The sequence below is a fragment of the Lissotriton helveticus genome, chromosome 3_1 (genome assembly GCF_964261635.1).
Source record: "Lissotriton helveticus chromosome 3_1, aLisHel1.1, whole genome shotgun sequence".
NCBI lineage: Eukaryota > Metazoa > Chordata > Amphibia > Caudata > Salamandridae > Lissotriton > Lissotriton helveticus.
In genome coordinates, this window is record NC_136061.1 from 1,579,689,405 (window position 1) to 1,579,713,049 (window position 23,645).

The 23,645-nt window shown below is 45.7% G+C and overlaps 1 protein-coding gene across 2 annotated transcripts in view; it reads right to left on the bottom strand.

Moving 5' to 3' along the window:
- Nucleotides 1–2,469: 2,469 nt before the first annotated feature.
- Nucleotides 2,470–23,645, bottom strand: part of LOC144825057 (nicotinamide N-methyltransferase-like) — an 80,676-nt gene continuing 59,500 nt past the window's right edge. For both annotated transcript variants that reach the window (XM_078683967.1, XM_078683966.1), the window contains exon 3: nucleotides 2,470–3,276. In XM_078683967.1, the coding sequence (XP_078540093.1) occupies nucleotides 2,841–3,276 (436 nt within the window). In that variant the 3' untranslated portion in view covers nucleotides 2,470–2,840. The remainder of the gene's footprint in view (nucleotides 3,277–23,645) is intronic.

The following is a 23,645-nucleotide window of genomic DNA, read 5'->3' on the forward strand; positions in this document are numbered from 1 at the left end:
GATTGATCAAGAACTTTCATCTTCGTTATCCTAATAAACCGAAACCTGTACCACAAATTTTGGGAGGGATCTTGAGAGGGGAGTACTGTCATGATTCCACCCCTCATCTGCACATACATGCACATAATGCAAATACATGCAGACGTAGCTGCACATAGCTGCACATACATGCAAATGTAGACTTCCCATTCTTGAAACCCACCCCTGTCCCGTGCAGCCAGCACGCCAGTATGTTAATGTGTGATTGTGCAAGAGGATCTGATTATACTTTGATTCAGGTCTTTTCTTTCATTCATGTGTTTAACTATAATGTTATTTGTTTTTGCCAAGGGTTGTTGGATTCATGGCCCGAGTTGTGTGTTGTGAGTCTAACACACATAGAGAAACGTTATTGCCAGGGAATGGTAGGTATCGTTGCAGGAAGGGTTTGAAACTCGTGTTCTGGGTAAGAGGAGGCTCGCAGAAGGAACAGAGAGCGAAGAATGGAGATGCCGTTTTCAGCGCGCACGCTGGAAAACGGCACGCATGGATTTGGCGCGCGATGCGTCAACCTTCCTTGGGTGTGGCTGGGTGTGGTTCCTCTATAAAAGGCCACACCCAGCGCAAACTGACGCTTTGCCTTCTGTCTTCGTTGATCACCGGAGGATGTTCCTTGACTCCCTCGACGACGGCCTGCATTCCAGATAGGACAGCTTTCATCTTGAAGGCCTGCTGTCTTCTCGAAGGTCTTCTTTCATCGCGCACAGCACCTGGAAGAAAGAAGACAAGACTTAAAGCTAAGTTACCGTTTTTCCTTCTTGTTTGGATTATTGGCGCCCCACGCAAGCAAGCATCCAGAGAGTATTTGAGTTAGAGACTTACCTGGAAAGAATTCGAACTTCCAATTCCATAGAGATTCCAAGGATAAGAACAATTACCAAGACTTTAGAAAAAGAAATAGAGACTTTGAGAATTATCAAAGAGAGAATGTTGATGATGTTTTATATTTAAGTTTGCTTTGCCATTTTCTTGTCTTTTGTTTTAATTTGTTTCGTATTAGTGAAGTGAAGGTGAAGAACAGCATGGTGTTAAGTCAGAGTAAGTTAAAGAGAGTTAGAAGGGACGTATGAATAATGCAAACATTTTAGTAAAGCAGTAACTCATCATTCCTTTTTTGAATATTCACCTTACAGAGAACAAACGCAGAACAAGCCATCTTCTACTCTACCCAACATCTTGCTCAACCCTTCCCTTCACGACGACAACACGGACGCGACGCCAAATCTTAACCAGTCGCAGGTAGGACTCGTTAAAGCCCAAAGTAAATCGTAGAAAACCAGTAGGACTAAGATAGATTGAGTAAAAATCAGTATTTACAAAAGTTCTCCTTATTGCTTCGCAGGTCGACAATCAAGGAAGCAGGTAGCGTCCACGATCCGGCCTACCTCCCTGATTTCTATTTAATTACCTCTGTGTGTAAAAACAGTCACTAGGTATTGCCTAGAATTTGGGGAAGTTGGTCCATAACGTCTCTGCGAAATCATCTACAGGCATCCTACAGGTAAGGCTGCTTGTAACCTTGTCAAACAACAAGCTCCGCCACTTCTGAAACACAAGGCTGCACCATATTTACAAGAATGTGGTGCAGCCCTGTGTTTCCCCCTGCGATGGCGCTAGGTTTAACAACTTAGCGCCAGCATAGGCACACTAACACCAGAGTGCAAGGGTGTCTGTGTGCAGGGGAGGATTGGTTATGTGTAGGAAGATGTCCCTTCCTGCACATAAGCATTCCTAAAATGCCATTTTGTAACTTTCAGGTGTGCTGCTTCATGCAGCACACATGAAAGTTACAAAATGGCATTTTTTTAAAAGGTTTGTTTATGTACAGGAAGGAACACCTTCATGTATATAATCAAACCATGGTATTTAGCTTTTTTCATGCGTGCTGCACAAGGCAGCACACATGGAAAAAGCAAAAATGAGGAGAAATAATGCATTTCTCCTTGTTTCACAAACTTAAGACCAGGTTTTTCCTGGTCTGAATTTTAGCGCTGCCTCCTATTTACGCCACCCTTGTACATAGGGGGCAGCGTCAAATACAATGGGTGTTGCGGTGGAACACCCTCTGCAACCCCCACTGCACATCCTTTTCACGCTAACCATAGCTTGAAAGGGTTCTTCTGTACAAGGCAGTGTTAAGCCACGTTAAGTGGCTTAAAGCTGGCTTGTGCATAAGGCCCAGCCCCTATCGCCACCACAACTTCCCTAAAAGTGACGCTGTGGTGGCGATAGGGGCTTGTACATTTGCCCCAGAGTGTTCCCTGGTCTGCATGTTATTCCCCAATATGGACTAAATACCATGAATGGCCTTTATTTGGTACTAAAATGTTGGGAGGGATGGGATATCACTAAATAATGGGTAAAAGGTGTGAAATTATGATTGCCCTTGTGGATGAACAACACTCATCGTTAAGTTCCTGAGACCATGAATAATTATTAAGCCAATTTATTTTGCTCCATGATCACGTTATATTTCTCTCATAGGCATTAAAGAATTGGATTCATGATGATTTTATTTGTTAATCAATTTCATTATCTCTGTAGGGTAATACACTCATTGATCTGATCAAAACAAGAAAGCATTCAAAGATTAAATGTTTTCTAAATTTGAAAATCCCTTAATGTAATAAACAGATAGATATGAAGAAGCCTGCTCAAACGTTTATGTGACTTATACAAATGTTACCTTTCACCATCTTTGCCTCCCGAGTGATAAAGAATGTCTATTTGTAGGGTCTCATATGGTGTTCCCCAGAAATGTTACAGAATCCCAGTGGCCTGTGGGCTTTTGGGAAAGTGCATTAGACGGCTTTTAATTTTTGGGCAACTATAAAGAAATTAGCGTCATAGATACAAATGCTCTTATTGCACTTTCCAGACACAGGTTCAAGCTCCAGCTCCCTGACAACATACCCATTCTTTGCCAGAGAGTTCCTGAGAAGGTCCTCATCCAGACATAGAGAAGGGAATTCCTTTTCACCAGACATCCAGGCTACACAGCCGAGAACCCCTCCTAGCACTAAATGCCCTCCTATCTTTAAGAGCGATGAAATATTCTTCAGGGCACGGTCGAAAGAGGCCATATCTTGACATGCAGCTTCCAGGCATAGCAGGCTGAGCAGGCAGTCCGCCTGGGGCAAGGTGATTGGTTCCAAGGGCTTGCTTTCGAGTACATCACATTTAATAACTTGTTTCACTGTTGCTCTTATCTTCTTTTCCTTCTCAGGCCACTTGCCCCTGAAAACAATGACAAAAATGTAATTCACTGATACATGCAGCAATCCATTCCACAGATGAGCTAACCATTACACGCTGCATTTATTTAAGAACATGTTGAAAAAGTAGCACACTTTACATTTGGAATATACCTAGATCTATCCATTCTTCGAGATAGTTGAACTAAATGCAACTCGCAAATTGGGATGTACTAAAGTGTCACAGTGTCCCTATGGGGTCGCAAATTGCATGCCTCATGAATAATAATGAGACTGTCACAATTTGCAGCCCCGTTGGGAATGGCAAGCACTCTCAAGGCGGGTGGCCTGCTGAGGGCAGCAGACCACCATGTCTGGGACTGCTTTTAAATAAAGCATTTTTTTTTAATGCACCCCGTTTTCCTTAACCCCTTGCATGCGGGGCTCATTCCCCCGCTGTGCTGGGGGGAGAGGGGGCATGCACAGTGCCCCGGTGCTCATGACGAGCTCGTGTCCTCATGACGAGCTGAGCTCGTCATGACCACACCCGTTTGTGTAGAACGTTCGCACAGCAGAGGAATTAGCCCAGCATGCGGGCGTTCCAACGGTCGTCATGAGCACATGAGCACCATGGCTCATGACGAGCTGAGCTCGTCATGAGCGTTCAAGGGGTTAAAGGAAAATGGGATGCATTTAAAAAAGAAAACTGAAACTTTTCAGTTTCCTGCAGTTAAGCACAGGCTGGTCCCTGGGACCACTGTCTGCTCTTAAAAAATATTTCCTTCCAATATTCACAAAGGTAAAGGGGTCCCCTGGGGACCCCTTTCTATTTGCCAGTGGTTTACCACCTACTTGAAGTAGGTGGTTTACCACCTACTTGAAGTAGGAGTTAAAGTGCAAGTGTTTTGCGACAGCAAATGAGGTTGCAAAACACTTGTACATGGCATGGTGACTCACTTTTAGGAAGTGACGCCCCTTCCTAATGGCAGGAGTCACCAATGCTATTTTGCAAGTCTGTGACTTGCAAAATAGCAGTTGTACATGCCATTACCCTTTTTTGTGGTCGCACAGGAGGATCTCCCGTTTGCGGCCACAAAAAGGGGTCTTACATTTGGCCCTATATGTCTGTCAATTCACCGTCTATATCACTATTTTATATATGTTTTCCTGTATACCCCTTAAACTTTTCTATCCATCCATGCATCTTAAATTCCTATCGCCTTTAGTCTACATATTTATTTTTTGATCCGAAAGTTTGGAAGTCAGACCAGAGAGTCACAAATATGACCATCATGGGACAGTGAAAAAGAATGGGCACATTTTTGGATGGAAGTTTAGACATTTAGGGCCCGATTAGGATGTCGGGCGGATCGCCACCGCCCGCCACCCATTCCCCCCCCACCGCCATATTACTTTGGCAGTGGAGACCGCGGCAGATGGAAAGACCGTCCGCAGCTTTTCCGCCCAGTGAAGGAGTTGACCGGGCGAAAAAGGGTTTCATATGGTGACGGTGTCTGTTACACACCGCTATCCATATTAGGGTGAAGGCGATGACATGATTTTGCCACGGAAACGCATGCAGGAATGTCTTGTGGGGTCCCGTTGCGGGCCCTCAGGGACGCTGGGGGGTGGGGGGTGCACACCTGCACTTCACTGTACAACGTGACAGGCACCGCACGGTGCCTGTCACATTGTGCATTGAAGTGCACAATGTGCATTTTTAGCATTGCGGCGGGCGGTGCTTTCAGCACCGCCCGCCGCAATGTTAGAAATGTGGGATGCGCATCCTAATGGCCCCCACGGGACCGCCGCCCTTATGGCGGGCGGTCCGTTTTACGCCGGGATGGCAGGCGGACAAAGTCCGCCGTACATCCTAAAGGGCCCCTTAGACTCTGCTGTGGCATGTAAGATAAAAGCTATTTTGCTATACATGTTTCTGTCAAACCATGAACTCTGCTTGTCATATTAACCGAGAATGTAGCACTTTTTTATGCACCGATCAGTTCACTTTAACAAGCTCTGCTAACTCTTGTTACCTCTCTATTGGTGTTGGGCTCATGGTTACCTGCCTACTGTTAATTCTGTGGTACTTTCTTCTATTGTGTGATATGTAAGTAAGTAATTTTTTATTAGTATATTAATTAAACTCATAAAATAGATGATCATAAAAGACAACATATTATGCAATACAAATATTTTTTTAAATCACGTTACACACCTAAAAATGCTTTAAATTACAGTTATAAAAATCACAAATTGCCCACCTAAACATTCTGCAATTGTTCAAAATAGTACACTGTTCCTCTTCCTTGTCTCAACCGAGTAGTTCTTCAAGTACAAATCTTAAAGTGCAAATGTGTTTCTCATTTTAAACAATTTTGGCATTTCAATTAAATAATTCGACAAATACATGCAATGAAGTTAAACTAAAATAGGATCGTAAGATTCCACGTTCCTGTTTGCAAGTATAAGAAATGTTGTAAAAGTGGAATTTAGGGCTATGTCTCGTGTTTTAAAACATGCTATTACAGCTTGTCTACATGTACATATTTCTTGTTTATTAAAACCATCTCTAAAAGCCCCCTTCTTTCTTCCAATAATACTGGGCATTAACAAACTAAATGAATGATGTTTTCTTCTCCATTTTTTAATAGCCTGCAGCTTGTGGTTTTTGTTGTACAGAGCCACGGCATCCCATGAGACAGACCTACGAGAAGCCCAAATCGTACTCTAATAAAAATGGTTTTTTTAACTTCATAGACCAACAAGTTTCTAAATAGGACTGTGATTTAAAAGCTTTATATTTGTTCAATGTCACACAGGCATGTGATCTTTGCGAAAGGGATTCTTTATATATCAGCATCAAGAATCATCCTGTTATTTTGTTGATGACTATATTGTATCATATGGTGGGACATTGGTTATATCAACACCTCTCACCCAGACAGTCTGAATAATCCATACTTTAATGCGGACTGGACACCGAAGGCTCAAATCGCAAAGCGTTTTCTGTGTGCATGAAAGAATAGGAGCTAGAAATATTAAGCATTTTTAGGGCTGTAAACACTCCATTTTATAGAACTTGCAACTGCAAAAAATATTTTTCTTATGTATGCATCCTGTTTTAGGAGTCAATTAACTTTTACTGATTCCTAAAATAAAATTTCAATCCCAAACCAATTTGCTATTAGAAAGTCAAATGTAGCAGGTGTCCTATGATGTGTATCAATACTTTGGACTGGAATCCAGTTGCAAAACATTGAAATATTTACTCCTGAGGTAAGGTGCTAATGAATTTACAAAATTGAATGACACATTTTGGGACGGCTAGCCCTTTGTGATTTAAAAAAAAGTTTGTTGGAAAGTAGGACCACTGCCAACTCTCAGACATATTTTGAAAACAAGTAACTTATTTTTAAACACAGAACCATTTTAGGAAATATCTTTCATTAAAAAACAAAAGCTTTCAAAAGCAATCACAGACATGGGGGTCTGCTGACCCCAGCAGGACACCATCCCAGTGATGACCTTCAATTGTAACAAATCACAATTTGCAAACTACCTTATTGATGTGCATGAGTTAGGTTGGATTATGATCCAAGTTTTTTCCTCACTCGCGTTCACCAACAGTAAGTTGGCGAGCGCAAACTGCTGCTCATGCAAAATTTCTACTTAAGCAGCAGGAAGATCAGCATGAACCACAGTTCGCACTGCACTCTGCCACTTGCAGAACTTCGCAGAGTTTTTTTGTCAGTTCCCAGTAGGCTTTCGATTGGGATCTTTGTTGTGCTGTCTGGATGTACTTAATAAAAGTGGTTTCTTCTTCACACACGTTCCTGTGTCTAATTATGCCACTGAGAAGAACCCAATACACTGCCTTAGACCCAGGTCAAAAATTCCTGCTGAATTTAGCTCGATCGCTATCAGATCCGGCATTGATGAAAGGGAATGCATAAAGAACGTAAGAGTGAAAGCTAGCACTGATGAGATAGCTGATGATGATATAAGCAGATGGAGGTTTTCAGAAAGATGTGACTGAGAAAAAGGCCCCACAGCACTGGCCTCACCTTGCCCAGATGAGCATAGAAAACTCTATGTAACCCAGATTCCAACTGCAAGGGTGCACTTTACAAGTGACCGTCATTTTGTATGCTCTGCAGAGAGGGCAAGGATTGGATGTGTATGTACTCTAAATACATCAGTGTTCATGACCCTCTGGCAAGCACTATAAGAAACTCACTAGTTTCATCATCAGAACCCTCAATACTGCCCCTTCATTACCAACCACCGACACCCAGAACTCACCAAAACACCTGGAGATCACTCAGTTCACAATACAACACATTTGAAAAAAGAAACTTCCCTTAGGTTATGAAGGATGAATTGAACATGAGATTGAAATGTAAAAAGGGACTGCTTTGCTGACGTGGATTACATTAGGGTAACGATTGGGAAGTTGATTAAAGCTTTTCCCTTTAAATTTGAAGGCATGCCTATAGGGCTGCTTAGGGACCTATTCCAAAATTCATTTTAGGATCTGCTCCACTTGAAGCAGTGGGTGGATGACACGTTTAACCTCTTGGATGCTCGGCATATTTCCCTGCTGTGCTGAGAAATCGTAAATCCCACACATCATGACGAGCTGGGCTCGTCATGAGCGTGCGAGGAGGCTACTTCATGACGAGCCCAGCTCGTCATGAGCGTGGAAGGGGTTAAAGCAACTGCAAAGTCTAATGAGATTGCATGGGGCACGGGTGATGAGAGAGGAGCAGTGCTATTGATGAAGAGGAATGGTATTTTATAGGTGTTGAGTTGTTGGGGAAGGGCATCACCTAAGATTTCTGCAAAGAGGTATTTGTCCTTTTCGACAACAGCTTTGGTTTCATCTAGTCTTCAGACAAACCCATCTGGTACTTGCCAAAATGGAGGGCTTTATTCTAGTCTTTGCTGAAACAGGAAGACAAAGACATAGGTCCTGTATAACTGTTGTTATCACAGTAGGTGGTGACACTAAAGGACTTTGGATTGAAGGGCAAGGAATTCGTCAGAGTAAGTAACTATCTCCTTTCTGCCTTTGTACATTTTGAGGGAGAATTCCTCTTAATGAAGCTTGCAAAACAGGTTATGCTGGAATTGCTTTAACCCCAGGGTTGTTTATATATATGTGTATCATTGGGCTGTGTTAATCCTGCAAGATCTAATAAATGTACAGTTTTAGGAGCTACATTACTCAGAAAGTTTCAATGGTTTAATTGACTTCATTAAGATGGGTTATGGTCTGCTCTTGTATAGTTTGTTCAGTAATGTCAGGTTCAGGTTTGGATTTGTGGTGACCAAAGTGCTTGTTAGAAGGTCAAAGTTGGGACCAATCATAAAAATCAGTATTCATATACGTTTGGACTAGAGTGCAGAGTGCATAGATCATGCCACTGTAAGTATGTTAAATAGTAATTAACATCATGCTTAAAATGTTTCTGAAGGATGTTTTTGCATACATTGAGGGTTACAACTTTGGGCTGGCTTTTGGGCTGGTACTGGACTGCACTGGGCTGAATTTAGGCTTGAACTTGGAAAGCTTTGGGCTTTTAACGGGACTCAAAATCAGGCAGCCCTGCTTTGTACTCCAGCCTAATTTTGAGCTCCACGACTTCCAGAAAACTCAGCCCCGTGAAAGCTGTTCCCCGTAGAGTTATACAAAAGGGGATGATGGACGGAGCGTTTGAACAAATCAAACACTCACCCCCAGTCAACTGATCTGGGTTTAATCCATCACCATTCTTTAGTTCACTCAGCCACCCCAGTTCAGACATGGCTATATGCAAATCAGTCTGACCCTGTGCCTCATGGGAACAGTCCAGCCCGAACTGCCAAGCCATGTCTTCCCTGGACCAGAAACAAGCATCCTGGGACCGGTTTCGGATTCATAATCCTCATCAGCCAGGCTATCTTGAATCCAGTGGCCAAGTGAACAAGGGACTCACGTCTGAGCATACCCTGCCACACTTAGGGCGAACAAAGCGATACAAAAGGGGATGATGGACGGAGCGTTTGAACAAATCAAACACTCACCCCCAGTCAACTGATCTGGGTTTAATCCATCACCATTCTTTAGTTCACTCATGGTCCAGACATGGCTTGGCAGTTCGGGCTGAACTGTTCCCATAAGGCACAGGGTCAGACTGATTTGCATATAGCCATGTCTGAACTGGGGTGGCTGAGTGAACTAAAGAATGGTGATGGATTAAACCCAGATCAGTTGACTGGGGGTGAGTGTTTGATTTGTTGAAACGCTCCGTCCATCATCCCCTTTTGTATCGCTTTGTTCGCCCTAAGAGTGGCAGGGTATGCTCAGACGTGAGTCCCTTGTTCACTTGGCCACTGGATTCAAGATAGCCTGGCTGATGAGGATTATGAATCCGAAACCAGTCCCAGGATGCTTGTTTCCGGTCCAGGGAAGACATGGCTTGGCAGTTCGGGCTGAACTGTTCCCATAAGGCACAGGGTCAGACTGATTTGCATATAGCCATGTCTGAACTGGGGTGGCTGAGTGAACTAAAGAATGGTGATGGATTAAACCCAGATCAGTTGACTGGGGGTGAGTGTTAGATTTGTTGAAACGCTCCGTCCATCATCCCCTTTTGTATCGCTTTGTTCGCCCTAAGTGTGGCAGGGTATGCTCAGACGTGAGTCCCTTGTTCACTTGGCCACTGGATTCAAGATAGCCTGGCTGATGAGGATTATGAATCCGAAACCGGTCCCAGGATGCTTGTTTCCGGTCCAGGGAAGACATGGCTTGGCAGTTCGGGCTGAACTGTTCCCATAAGGCACAGGGTCAGACTGATTTGCATATAGCCATGTCTGAACTGGGGTGGCTGAGTGAACTAAAGAATGGTGATGGATTAAACCCAGATCAGTTGACTGGGGGTGAGTGTTTGATTTGTTGAAACGCTCCGTCCATCATCCCCTTTTGTATCGCTTTGTTCCCCGTAGAGTTGGCAGAGGATTATGCCTGGTCGACTAGCACTGATGTTTCCCAGCAGGTCAAGCATTCCCAGCTACTGACCTTTGAGGGGCCCCCACTCCACGGACCGACAAGGAGCACGGCTAGATCAAGCTGCACCTTCACCACCACCTTCTTGATGTCAGCCCGAAATAGTGCGGAGGCAGGTATTTCACCTCACAACCCCCCTCTCTCAGGGATAAGCAGCGTGTGGCAGCAGTGAAACATGTGTAGAGTCGTTCCGAAGTGAGCTAACCACCAAAAAGAGTCAGCATGCCTCCATTGCCAATTTGAAGGCTGCTAACATCGCTGCTAACATCCCGACAATGTGGTCCGCACCTTCATCATCATGACTGCAGTGGAGCAGAACGGAGCCCGTGAGTGGGGTCTGGGCAGGTGAATTGAATCAGCAATCAGCTGTATCAACTAAGATTCCTGGAGAAACAATGGAGGCAAGCGCCCTCCACCGATAATTTGGCCACGCTTCGTTCAGCAAGATCCAAGTACCACAAGCACATCTTCCTTGGGAAAGCGTCGCACTTCTGAACCCTTCTTGACTCAGCCAAAAAGTAGACCCCAAAAACTTTTTGATCTCATCAAGAATACTAACTGCTGTCCCCCTACCTCCAAGTTGGAGGATTCTACAAATATAGCAGCGGATGTTGCTGTATTTTTTGACGAAAAAGTGAAATCACTTGTGGATCAGGTTGTTCATCCTACCCCACCAGAGGAGCGCAAATCACTAGCCATTTGGCAGAACTTTGACCCCATCTCTGAAGATGCCCTCCTCAATTGCATCTTCGAAACAAAGACCTCCAACCATTCTCTTGACCCTATCCCCAGTGCCATTGCCATTGACTTCTATACCCATTCTCTTCCCTATTGGACCACTCTGGTCAACCTCTCCCTCTGTCAAGGCTCCCTTCCTGTCCCCATCAAAACTGGGCAGGTCACCCCTCTGCCTAAAAAACCCACTGCTGATGCGAATGACCTCAACAACTTCCACCCCAACACTAACCTACCCTTTCTTGCGAAGATCACAGAAAGATGTGTCTGAAACAACTCTCTCGTCATATCAAGGACAATGATCTTCTTGACAATTGTCTGTCAGGATTCATCCAAAACTGCAGCACTGAAACAGCCCTGCTGCAATTGATTGATGACGCGCTGCGGAGGGATCCTGTCTTCTTATTCTCCTTGACCTTTCTGCAGCCTTTGACACTGTCAATCACAACACTCTCCTCAACACTCTTCAACTGAGAATGGGCATGGAGGACATTGTGCTTAAATGGTTTGCTTCCTTCCACTGTGATAGATCCCAAATGATCAAAATAGCGGACAGTCTTTCATCTCCTTTGGCGGTAGGTCAAGGTGTTCCTCAAGGCTCTATACTTGCACCCACATTGTTCAATCTCTATTTAGAACCACTGGGAAATCTCCTATGTAAATCTGGGGTCCACTATCATCTCCACGCAGACGACACTCAAATCCACCTCAAGGTTGCCTCCAATCACGATCTCTCCATCCTAAGCTCTACTCTGGACTCCATTCAAAACTGATGTCAACGCATCAACTGATTCTAAATCCCTCCAAAAATGAATTCCTCCTCACTTTCTCCTCCCCCGGTTCAAAAATGGATAGATCAGATGAATCTACTTAACATTAAACCCATCTTTGTCGACAGAGCAAACTCCCTGGGTGTCAACTGCACCTTCTTTGGGGAATTGTTGCTTCTTCCCGGAGCAAGACCTTAAAACCCTGGTCCAATCGCTGGTCCTCTCCAGACTGGACTACTGCAATTCTCTTCTCACTGGCCTCCCCAAATCCCACCTGTCCCCCCTTAAATCTGTTCTCCATTCAGCAGCTCGCTTAATTCATGGGGCCAAAAGAAGCGACTACATCACACCCATGTTATCCACCCTCCGCTGGCTTCCCATCGAGGCAAGATCTATCTACAAGACTGTCTGTATCACCCACAAAGCCTTGCACTCCTCCTCTCCTCGCTACCTGGCGAATGAACTGAAACTTTTGAATATTTCCATGGTAGTCACCAGATTTGTTGGTTTCGATAAACCAACACCGCGACGTTCCTCTGTTTCAGAAACACGCCGCCTCTGCTATCTATAGCAGAGGCGGCGTGTTTCTGAAACAGAGGAACGTCGCGGTGTTGGTTTATCGAGACCAACAAATCTGGTGACTACCATGGAAATATTCGTCTTTTGGGAATCTTGAAAAATATATACCCACATCTTTATATCATGGACTCGTAACTTGAGATTGCTGACCCAATAGAAGGTATCGGTTTCTAGTTAGCTTTGTCTATACATATATTGAACTAGACGAAAGAGAACCTCAGGAAACATATATAAGACTCCTAACATAGAGTCTGCCGTGGGGAGTGAGACACAAAGGTTTATTCCCCTTTTCTTGTTGGATAATACTGAGCATGGGACCGTTTTTTCTGCCCTGAAGAAGTTCTATCTCAGAACGAAACGCGTTGGCTGGCTTTTGTCCAATATGGAACATTAAACAAGCATTGAAATATATATCAAGACTCAGCGTTTATATACAAGGATATTGGGAGAGTTATCTATCTCTCGGATTTGATTGGATTGATCTTCCAAGCGGTGCTTTTTCAAAACTGGACACAAAAATTGACATTCACCCTATGGTTTGGGGTGTGCCCTTAGGACAGAGGGCATTTGAAAAATAGCACGCTAAGTGTTGGAAATACTTTGGTTTGTGAAAACATAGGGTTGGTGCCCCTTCTTTCTTTGACAGGTCCACTGTCCAAGGTGTTATTGTATAAATACCAGTGTTTACTGGTTGTACGTTTATGATCAGTTTTACTTTTACCAAGTTTGCTTTGTGATGGTTCTGACAGTGGTCCATGTGGCCCTGTCATGTGTACATAATCCCTTGTGAATATTGCCCGTGCCAGTTGGCACAGTGTATGTTATGTGTGTACTATTCTTTTTTTTTTAAATATTTTTTTTGTTTTCCATTTTGCACAGATTATACATCATTATACATCATAGCGCACTCGACAACCTAATGTATCAGTAGTTATTAAACAGTACAATTTTTGTTTGCAATTACATTTCATTACAACTTTATTATGACGTAGCATCACCTATTGGCTAAAGGCAAAAACACAAAACAAAAAAGAAAAAAGAAGAGAAAGCAAGAAAATGAACGGCGCCATGTACCAAAAAAAAAGAATTATCACATTTAGTTCAGACTTTGTCCAATACCCTCAGGGTAACTCCAGACCCTCCTTCCATCTATTAATGGGCTCCCATATTCTTAGGCCCAGCTGCCTCCCTTTCCTGCCTTTCCGTGCATAGATGGGTTTTTCCAAGTTATATACTGCCAAAAGATTAGCCAGCCAAACTTGCATTACCGGGGGGTTTTATCCAACCAAGCCCTAGCTATACTTAATTTATACACTGCCATAGCAATAAACATAAATTCTCTCTGTGGGGTATTGACCTCTGGGCCTATCCCTAGTAATATTCGCGTAGGATTAAGCGTTGTTTGTATATCTAAAGATACATCCAGGAACTTCTCTATATCTCTGATTAGAGTATGTAGTTGGGGGCAGGTAGCAAATATATGTATCATATCTGCTTCTAATGAACTGCAGCGTGGACACGAGATACCCGTGGTGCCGCCTCACTTTGCTATCTGGCTGGTGTAAAATACAATGAATATAAGGTTTTATAATGCTGTGATTGCAGGGGAGCTGAGCAAAGAATTGTGCGCCCCAAGTCCAGGGACTCCTGAAACCAGCCTACTTCACCATCCAGTTTCTCTGCCCATTTACCACTATATTTATCCCTGTCATCAGGTTTGCCTTCTGCAAGGCTTGCGTAGAAACTACGGATAGTACAGTCCCCCCCTAGCCTTATTTTCTCCAATATTTAAATTTTGCCAAACCCCGCCAGCCCTCCCCGCTTAGTGTATAAAAAACTCCTCACTTGCAGGTATTTGAAAAAGTTCCGCCTATCTAATCCATATTTATTTGCCAAATCTGAAAACTGCACGAGACCCTCCGAATTCATCAGATCCCCAATCTGGACCATCCCCTTCTCGACCCACCCTGCCATTATCATATCTGCAAAGACTGCCACTGGAGAGGATCTGTTTTTATACATCCTGGTGTACCAATTGAATCTCCCCAAGCCAAATTTCTTTAAAAAAGCATTCCAGATTTTAATTGCTGCGCCTACTGTCTTAAACCTCGTCCTCTTGTAGTATCCGAAGTCAGTGCAATTTAAAAAGCAGTTTTCAGCCTCAGCCCCTGGAACCGCAGTATAGACTTACGTGGAATAACTCGTGATTCTTTGATCGATACCCCCGCCCCCAATCAACCCCTGCATATATTGTATGGCAGCTGCCCAGTAATACAGTCTAAAATCTGGTGCACCCCACCCACCCCATTCTCTCGGGAGGGAGATGAACCTATAGGCCCTCCGCGTTTTACCCTGTGCCCAAATAAATCTATTAAGAATTATCTCCAATGCATTGAACCATCTACCTTCAAAAAATAAAGGAATCGACCTAAAAAAATACAAAAATGTTGGCAATATCAGCATCTTTACAACGTTAGTACAGCCCACTAGGGATAAATGCAAGTTATTCATTCTTTCCAAATCTGTCTTCACCCTATCCATTAAGGGGGCCATATTATTCTGTACCACGGTATCTAGATCTGCTGAGATTACTACACCCAAATATACAGCCGAACCTACCACCCTTTGATCATTACAACCTACATACCTATTGCCTACTATCTGAGTCTTGGTTCTATTCAGACTATATCCCGAGACCTGCCCAAACCGCTGCGCCTCGGCTTCCACTTCTCTAATAGCTACAGACGGGTTAGGCGTCAAAATGGCCACGTCGTCCGCGTAGGCCATCGTCTTAACCTCACATCCGTTTTCTCTCATTGGGAGAATCTCGAGGTTTCCTTCCAACCTACGCAAGAGAGGGTCCAGATATAGCGCAAACAGAAGGGGGGATGATGGACAGCCTTGCCTGGTCCCCCTGCAGATCTTAACTGCTGCCGAATACCCCCTGTTGACTCTAATCCTAGCCGTTGGATCTTTATATAAAGTCTGTATAGCTTTTATATAGCCCTCTCCTATGCCGCTCCATCTCAAAGTTTGCCACAGGTAGTCCCAGGAGACCCTATCGAACGCCTTCTCAGCGTCTAAAAAAGCATGCCATAGGGTCTCCCAGGGTACTTGCCGCATCAAACATTGTAATCATCTCCCTCACATGTTGGGTAGTGCCTTACCAGGAATAAACCCATGTTGTGAGGGGCTTACCAAACACACTATAATCCCAGCAAGCCTCATGGCCAACATTTTGGAATACATTTTGGCGTTGGCATTCATTAGTGTGATCGGTCTATATGAGCTAGGTGCAGTTGATGGTTTCCCTTTTTTTAAGATCACAATAATGTCCGCTCCCCCCCATGAAACAGGTATCGACTCTCCCTTTTCGGCCTGCAGCATAATATTAAACATATCTGTAATAATCGCACCTTGGAATACTTTGTAGAACGCCACTGGTATCTGGTCCGGGCCCGCTGCTTTACCAGAAGGGAAACTACTCAAGGCTGACATGAATTCCTCAAGGTGGAATGGAGAGTCTAACCCCTCCTTTTCTTCCTCTGTTATGGATGGCGGGAGGATATCCCTTAAGTAGCTCTTTATCTCCACTAGTCCTCCTAAGTTGCCGCTAGCATATAAGTCCGTATAGAATTGCCTAAAAACTTCCCTCACTGAGTCTGCTTCGGAGACAGTGCTACCCTGCCCATCCAATATTTCCTTAATATCTGACGACGCTAGTCTCTGCCTGGTTCGTATGGCTAGTATATGGCCCACCCTCTCGCTTAACTCATATGCGGCTTCCTTTTTAATAACATAGTTCTCATCTGCCTTCTTTGCGATATTTTCCGTGGCTTCTGCCCTGAGAGCCACAATTTTAAGCAGATACTGGTCTAGAGGGAGATGCTGCTGTATAGCTAATGATAGTTCATCCTCTTCTTTAAGGAGATTTTTAAATAGTTCCTCTACCCTAGCTTTTTCCCTTTTCTGGCTGGACAATACAAAACTCAATGTCTCGCCCCTGACCCCCGCCTTAAAGGCGTCCCATACCACCCCGGGGGCGCGGTTTCTCTATTAATATCCCAATAGCTCTTGATCCACCCCTCCATATACTTTCGATATGCGTCATCCTTCAATAGCGCTCTTTCAAATGTCCATTGAGTATCCCTTTTTTGCGTCTGACCTAATCTAAGCGTTAAAATTAATGGACTATGGTCAGAGATAACTCGGGGTTGCCTTTCGATTTGTACCCCAGACATCAGGGAGTTGCTGATCAAAAAATAGTCCAACCTAACCATGACTTTATGGGGAGCTGGAAAAAAGGTACTTCCATCCATATCCGGGTGAGTCTTGACCCATGGATCATCCAGAGAGTTATGTAGCACCATATCTGAGAGTGCCCTATGTGTCCTCTTCTTTCTCCCTGTATACTGTCCACGTGGCTGTAAAAAGATGCTACTAGGGTCATGTATGTTGAAGTCACCACAGCATACTATAGGCTCTGGCCACTGCGCCAGCTCTGCGTCCAAATATTGGAAGACCTCGGGGTCATCCTCCGTTGACCCATAAATTGTGGCCAGTGTTAACTTCTCTCCTTTGAAACATATCTCCAATAACACCCATCTACCCCATTGGTCCTCTTTCTTCCTTGTCACCACCACGTCCCTACTTCTCTCTAATACTGCTACCCCCCTAGTTCTTGATCCCTGTTTATAGTTTGCGAGAACTGTAAATCCCAGGTGCTCCAGCAGGTATCCCCTTGATGCCTCTATGTGTGTTTCCTGCAGGCAAACCAGATCTAACCGGAGTGTTCTAAGTAATGCGGCGACCCTAAGCCTTTTATTCATATCATTGAGCCCACAAACGTTAATGGTAGCAACCCTACACGTCATTTAAAACACATCAAAAATCTTGCCCAAAGTGAAAAACCGTTCATAAAACATCGACTGATGTTGGTACTGATACTCAATTGCAAAAAAGAAAAAAAACAATGCCATACTGTATGCGCTGTGTTAGCTGTGAACTACTCAGGCCTGTTCTGTGCTGCACCTTACAACATACGCCATTTCATTGTAACCGTTTTACTCCCCCATTAGTCCATTTACCCCCCTTGCCCACCCTGACCCTTCCCACCTGGACTACCCCACCCCTCCCTCCCCTTTACTGGCAAATAGGTCAGGAATTACCTATGTGTGGCTGCTTTAGATTGTGGACGTCGCACCCCTCTCACTCCTACCATCCTAATACCCTGTGCACCCCAACCCTCCTGTAAACCCAAGACCCCAGCCCTGTTTCGAAACATTGCATGACCATCCATTTTAGTATTCTCCAAGCATCCTTGCTGGCCAAGTAATTGATTAATACTGATTAATACTGAGCCACTTAACCCCCCTTCTGGGATTTGAGCTCCTCCAGAAATTGCTGGGCTTTAATCTCAGACAGAAACATCCTCACTTTCCCCCTTGTAACTACCTTCAACCTTGCCGGAAATAGGAGGTATGCCTCTGAGACCAAGGACTGGAATAGGGTTATTAGTTGTCTAAGCCTCCACCTTCTTTCCACCGTAACATGGCAGAAGTCGGGCCTAGCAAAAAAGATGGTGCCCTCAAATGTCCGCCTACTATCCGGTCTTGCCTTGTCCATTATCTCTTGTCTGAGGAGGTAGTTCCCTACATTTATCAGGATTGCCCTGGGCAGACCTGCCTGTCCCCCTCCCCCTGCTCCCCGCTCCTTCTTTAGCGTAAATGGGAATCTATGAGCTTGTTGCACCTCCTTCTTCCACTGCCACTCAGAGTCAGGGAAAGCCCCCCTCAATAGTTTCACCACAAATTGCATATTGTCCTGGCCCTCTGTCCCTTCTGCCACACCCAGAAGGCGGATGTTATTACACCTCTGGCGATTTTCAAAATCTTCCAGTTTCCACTGCAAGTCCTCCGTCAGCTTCTCTTGAGTTTCTTTGAACGCCTCCGTCAGCTTCTCTTGAGTTTCTTTGAACGCCTGCCAAGCCCAAACATCGTCCTCGAGTTTCCCTGTTCTCTCCTCTACCTCCGTGACTCTGTCGGTAATCTCATCATAAAGTTTATTAACTTTCCTCAGTGTGTTGTGAATTTTTTTCGTGGCTTGCCTTGCCCTACGACTTTCCGCCCTTGCCTCCCCCTGCATCTGTTGCCTCCCCCTGCATCTGCTTAAGTGTACTGAATAGCAAGTCAAAGGGGGCCTGAGGGGGAGCAGGGTCAGGAGAGGTTTTATCAGATAGTCCCAAAGAGTTATTGTCATCCTGATAAGTCTGTGAGGTGGCAGAGTAGTCCCATACCAGCTTATTCCCAGCATCTATAGGGCGCCCAGATCCCAAGCCATGTCTCCTTAGTCTAGGCCATCTCTTCTTTTGCGTACTTTGTTTGCCCGCTGTACTGGACCCAGAGACTGACCCCTCCTCCGAGCTGACTTCGCTAGTATGGGTTGTATCTGTGTCCTCGTAAGGGGAGAAAAGACATTCCCCTTCCATTGGTCCACCATCGCCTCTTTCAAGCGCCTCAGCTACGGTATCATTGGAGAATTCCCCTTTCTTTGCCAGGCTGACACTACTGCCCCAGGTACTCCTAGCCTGCCGTGGCGATTTCAACTCAGCCTCTGCCAGCATAAGGGCCTCCATCATGTCTGCGCTCCCTGACGTGATATTCTCTACACCCACTCCAGTCTCAATGGATTTTCCTATCCCCGCAACAGTGTCTTTCTCACCGGAGTTTGGTTCTGTTGTTGCAGTCTCCTTGCTCGAAGGCGCGCTGCTACCGGAGCCGCGACCAGCGCCAGAGGCAGAGCGTTGCCTAGCAACCGCGATTTCCATGCTCTGAGCGTCTGCAGCGTCCTCGAGGACGTTTCTACTCTGGACCGGCTTTCCTTCGACTTGTGCAGCGTGTTTTGGAGTGAAAGCTTCGGCCAAGGTAGGTTGCCAAAAAACGGCCTCCTTATTGATTGTCTTCTCACCCTCTTTCAGCTGTTTCTGTCTCACGGCAGAGACGGTCCGATCCTCCATAAAGCTGTCCTGCTCAGCCTGCGGATTTACTTTCCCTCGCGTGTCCGTTTTTCCCTTAGCAATAGGGACTGTAGTTTTGCGGATTTCTCCAAGTGCTCGCTGCGGCAGCCCGGTTGCATCACTGCCAGCCTCCTTAATCGTACTGGCCGTGCTCGATCTTACTGCACCAGGGTCCGACTGCACTTTCGTCTTCTCTTGCCTCACGGGCCGGGGGGCATCTTCCCCGGTTGCTGCTTCTACCACAGTCCGATGACCCAGCTGGCAAATTTTCCTTTTAGCCAGGCCAAGGCTAGCCTGAGCGGTAGCTGTTTCCTCATAGGCTTATACACTGTTAAGCCTGCCTGCATTCAGTATATTAAGGCCATTGGGGGGAGCACAGCATCTTACTTAGAATTCCATCAGCAAGTCTGTAGAAGGGAGAGAGGCTAGGTGCGACTGCTCACCACAACCTTACGGCGGCTATCTTGCCCGTGTGTACTATTCTAATGTGTTATGAGAATACAAAGGCTATTTTTTATATAACCTTGTGTGGAGTTCATTTTGTAGTGTGCCTGGGATGTTTTTGCTGTGTGCGTGCACAAATGCTTTACACATGGCCTCCGGGATAAGCCTGATTGCTCGTGTCAAGCTACCAAGGGGGTGAGCAGGTTATCTTTGACATGTAACTCCCCAGCCCTGACTAGAGTGGTGGTCGCTGCCTGGCTTTGGTGCAGGCCTCCGCCAACCAGAGATCCCATTTCTAACAGGGGCGAGGTTTGAGAAGATTCTATATACGGCCAATCGGATGCTGCTAGTCACAGCTAAGGGCACAGGGAACGGGTTGGTAGCATGCCGGGACTCCACTGGAGGCACGTGGGCCGAACAGTATGGCAGTTTATGCATGGAGGATCGTAGTGCTCTGGCAGTCACCCTTGGTGCGCCGCGATGGGACAGGCTTTATTGGGGGGGGCAGCGGTCCAAACAGGGCCTGCAGCATACCACCAGGGGCGGGGGTGGTAGGAGAGCTCTGGGGTATCTGGGATAGGCTAGTCCGCACATGTAAGGGGGCCTTGGGAACATTTACGGGCGTCTTCATCACGGACCGTGGATGCAGGGCTCTTCCGGGGGCTTGCAGAGGGTTTTCGGCTATATTATGACGGTCCTGGGCCACTGGGGGGGCTGCTGACTTGAAACTGGGAACTTGCCATGACACACGGGTACGTGGTGCGAGCAGATTGGACCCAAGGACGCCAGGAAGGGCGCAAGGTGGGCCCGTTTGTAGGTGCCCCCTGGCTACCGTGCATTTACAAACTTGGGGGGGAGCCAAGGACAGACACGGGCAATACAGGTTGAGCCACTCCGCCCCTGGCAAGAAGGGCATACAGTTGGAGGTTCTGTCTATAAAAACAAAAGCTACCGCTGGAAGGTTCCATATCCCGTGCACTATTTGAGTGTTCTCGCTTCTTTCCGGTGGGTTTGTCATGGCGCACTGATACATAGATGGTGACACTCTGCCTGGGTGACTTTTCCTGGGGGCCAGCCCGGTTCTGCGGACTGTTGGCAGCAACTGACAAGTATTTAGAGCTCACGGGTTACCTGGGATGGCCTTGGCATCAGAGTTGACATGAGGTCCCAGTGCAGTGTTGTCAAAAATTGGTATTGAATTGGTGGTGAGCCAATACAAGCCCGCTTGCAGATGGACAACTAGCTGCACATGCTGATGTGGATCGATGGGTCGCTGGCCATACAGGAGGGGGTGGTGAGGGTGGTGTATGGTAGTACGGTTCCTGCTGGGACGTCACGATTTTGACTGTAGGGTGGGGGCAGACTTTCCGTGGGAGGTTGGGGGTGACGTGGGCAGGTTTGACAATGCTCCATCCTTACGTGCTCTTGGCGGCCGGAATTAAGAGGGGACCTGCGCAGGTGGTGCATATGTATTGGGCTAGTCAACGGCATTCCCATGGCGACGGCGAAGCAATGGGAAGGGGGACGGCTATCCCTTCAACTGCGGCTGGGACGGGGGGCTTTGGGTTGTAATGGCACCCGCAACCCAGAAAGAACGGGAAGAAAGGTTTCCCTTTCGGGAACGCGTTACACTGGTGGCAGCCGTGACAGCATGGGCATGGGAGTTGGCGCGCAGGAAGGCGGTCTTTAGAGTGGACAACAGGTCTGTAGTACAGGTGGTGAACAGACAATTAACCTGGGAGGCCCGGGTGCGGAAGTTGCGGGGGTGTTTTGTGCGGAAAGGTGTGGAACATGGTATCTCGTTCAGGCAGGGGCCGAGAGTGGGTACTTACACTGCGGTCGGTTGGTCTCGCTCACCGTGGTGGTATATGCTAGTCACAGAGGCAGACAAGGGCAGGACGTCAGTCCCTGCGGATGTATAACGTTACAACGCATACTTTTACAACGCATACCTTTACAACACATTTTTTACAAAGCAACATCCATTACAACGCATTCCATTACAACGCATGCCATTACAACAAATTTTTAAAAACTACCTCTAGAACGCATTCCATTACAACGCATACTACCTTTACAACGCATACCATTACAATGCATACCATTACATGACATGTATGGTAAGTATTGGATAGTGTAGGGGTAAAAATTACTATTCTAACTCCAGGGGGGTGCAACAGTAGGGTAAGTGTTGGATAGTGTAGGGGTAAAAATTACGATTCTAACTCCAGGGGGTCCAACAGAAGGGAGGGTAAGTGTTGGATAGTGTAGTGGTAAAAATTACTATTCTAACTCCAGGGGGTGCAACAGTAGGGTAAGTGTTGGATAGTGTAAGGGTACTATGCGTTGTGATGGTGTGTGTTGTAATGGTATGCATTGTAATGACTGCGTTGTAATGACATGCGGTCTAGTGTCATGCGTTGTAATGGTTGCGTTGTAATGGCATGCGATGTAATGGATGTTGCGTTGTAAAAGTTTCGTTTTAATGGTAATGCGTTGTAAAAGTTGCGTTGTAAAGGTTGTTTCCCGTCCCTGCAGGGAAGGGGTATGTCAGAGACAAAGGTTTATACCGTTAGGGTTGGGGTCACTGGCCTCGGCCACACGAAGGCCATCTGAGCAGGCTTGGAAGGGACTTCATGAAGGGGGCCCAAGGCGACTAGCAGGGAAAGGGAGGAGCAGGTGGGGCAGTTTATGTTGTCCATGATTGCCAACGGTCGGTCTATGGTATCTATGGCAGGGATGCTGTAGGGCATACCCTTCATGGGCAACTTATGTTGGAGTTAGGGGCTTTCGGCAGGAGACTTGGGCAGTTGCGTAACGACGGTTGGGGCGCGTGAAACGGGAGGGGGCCCCAGGCCTTTGCCTGCCGGGCTGCTTGCCGGCTTTCTCAGGTGCTGCGGTAGATTATGCCGGGATGCAGAAGAAGGGGTGCCGATTGTCACGTTAATGGCTGGAAGGTACGTCAGGGCATTTTAGGTTTCGGAATTGCTGGGTGCGAAAGGGGGGAAGGTTCCCCTGAGGGACGTCGGTGGGGGCGCGGCTCAAAGAGCCCAAACAGGCTCCTAGCCATGTTGGGACTCATTACTTTTCATATGGGGGTGAATACAGACGCCGCAAATCGGGGCAAAACAGATGGTATAAGGGCAGTAACAGGGGCTAAGCATTTTTAATACAGGTCTTTTTGGAGGGTAGATTTTATGGGTTCAGGATGTTGGAGGTCGGGCTGCGTTAAAACATATCATTATTAACAATGGGGTTTCTCAGTGAAGCACAAAACCTGGGGATTAATGCAGTAAACAAACAATGGTTCTGCTACTTTCAATTATACAAAAAACACAACATTTTACTTCCAAATCAGGACCCTTATAGTGGCAAGTACATTGAATGAAAAATATTAGTCAATCATCCACGAATTAATCTCAAAGCAAGAGAGTTCGCCCAAATCTTTCTAGAAAATTATTATTTATAATAGTGTATCCACACATATAATATAAACATATTAGACTTGAAAACATAAATAAATAAATCACACTACATAACAAACATAGACAATTGTGAACATTACATAAATATGAACATCACAACACATTACAATAAATACATAAAAAAATTATAATATATACAATAATTTATCAAGAGACACGTCCTATTCACAAGTGTAAATCATATGTCAAAGCATCAGAATTGAATTGGATAATCACTCTTTTGACATTGATTGGGACGCTTTTTAAAGACACGTCGAAGTGGATTGAGTCGGATACACGCACATATGCTGGCGTGCGTTATGGCGATAACTTGTTGAAAGCCTGAGGCGGCAT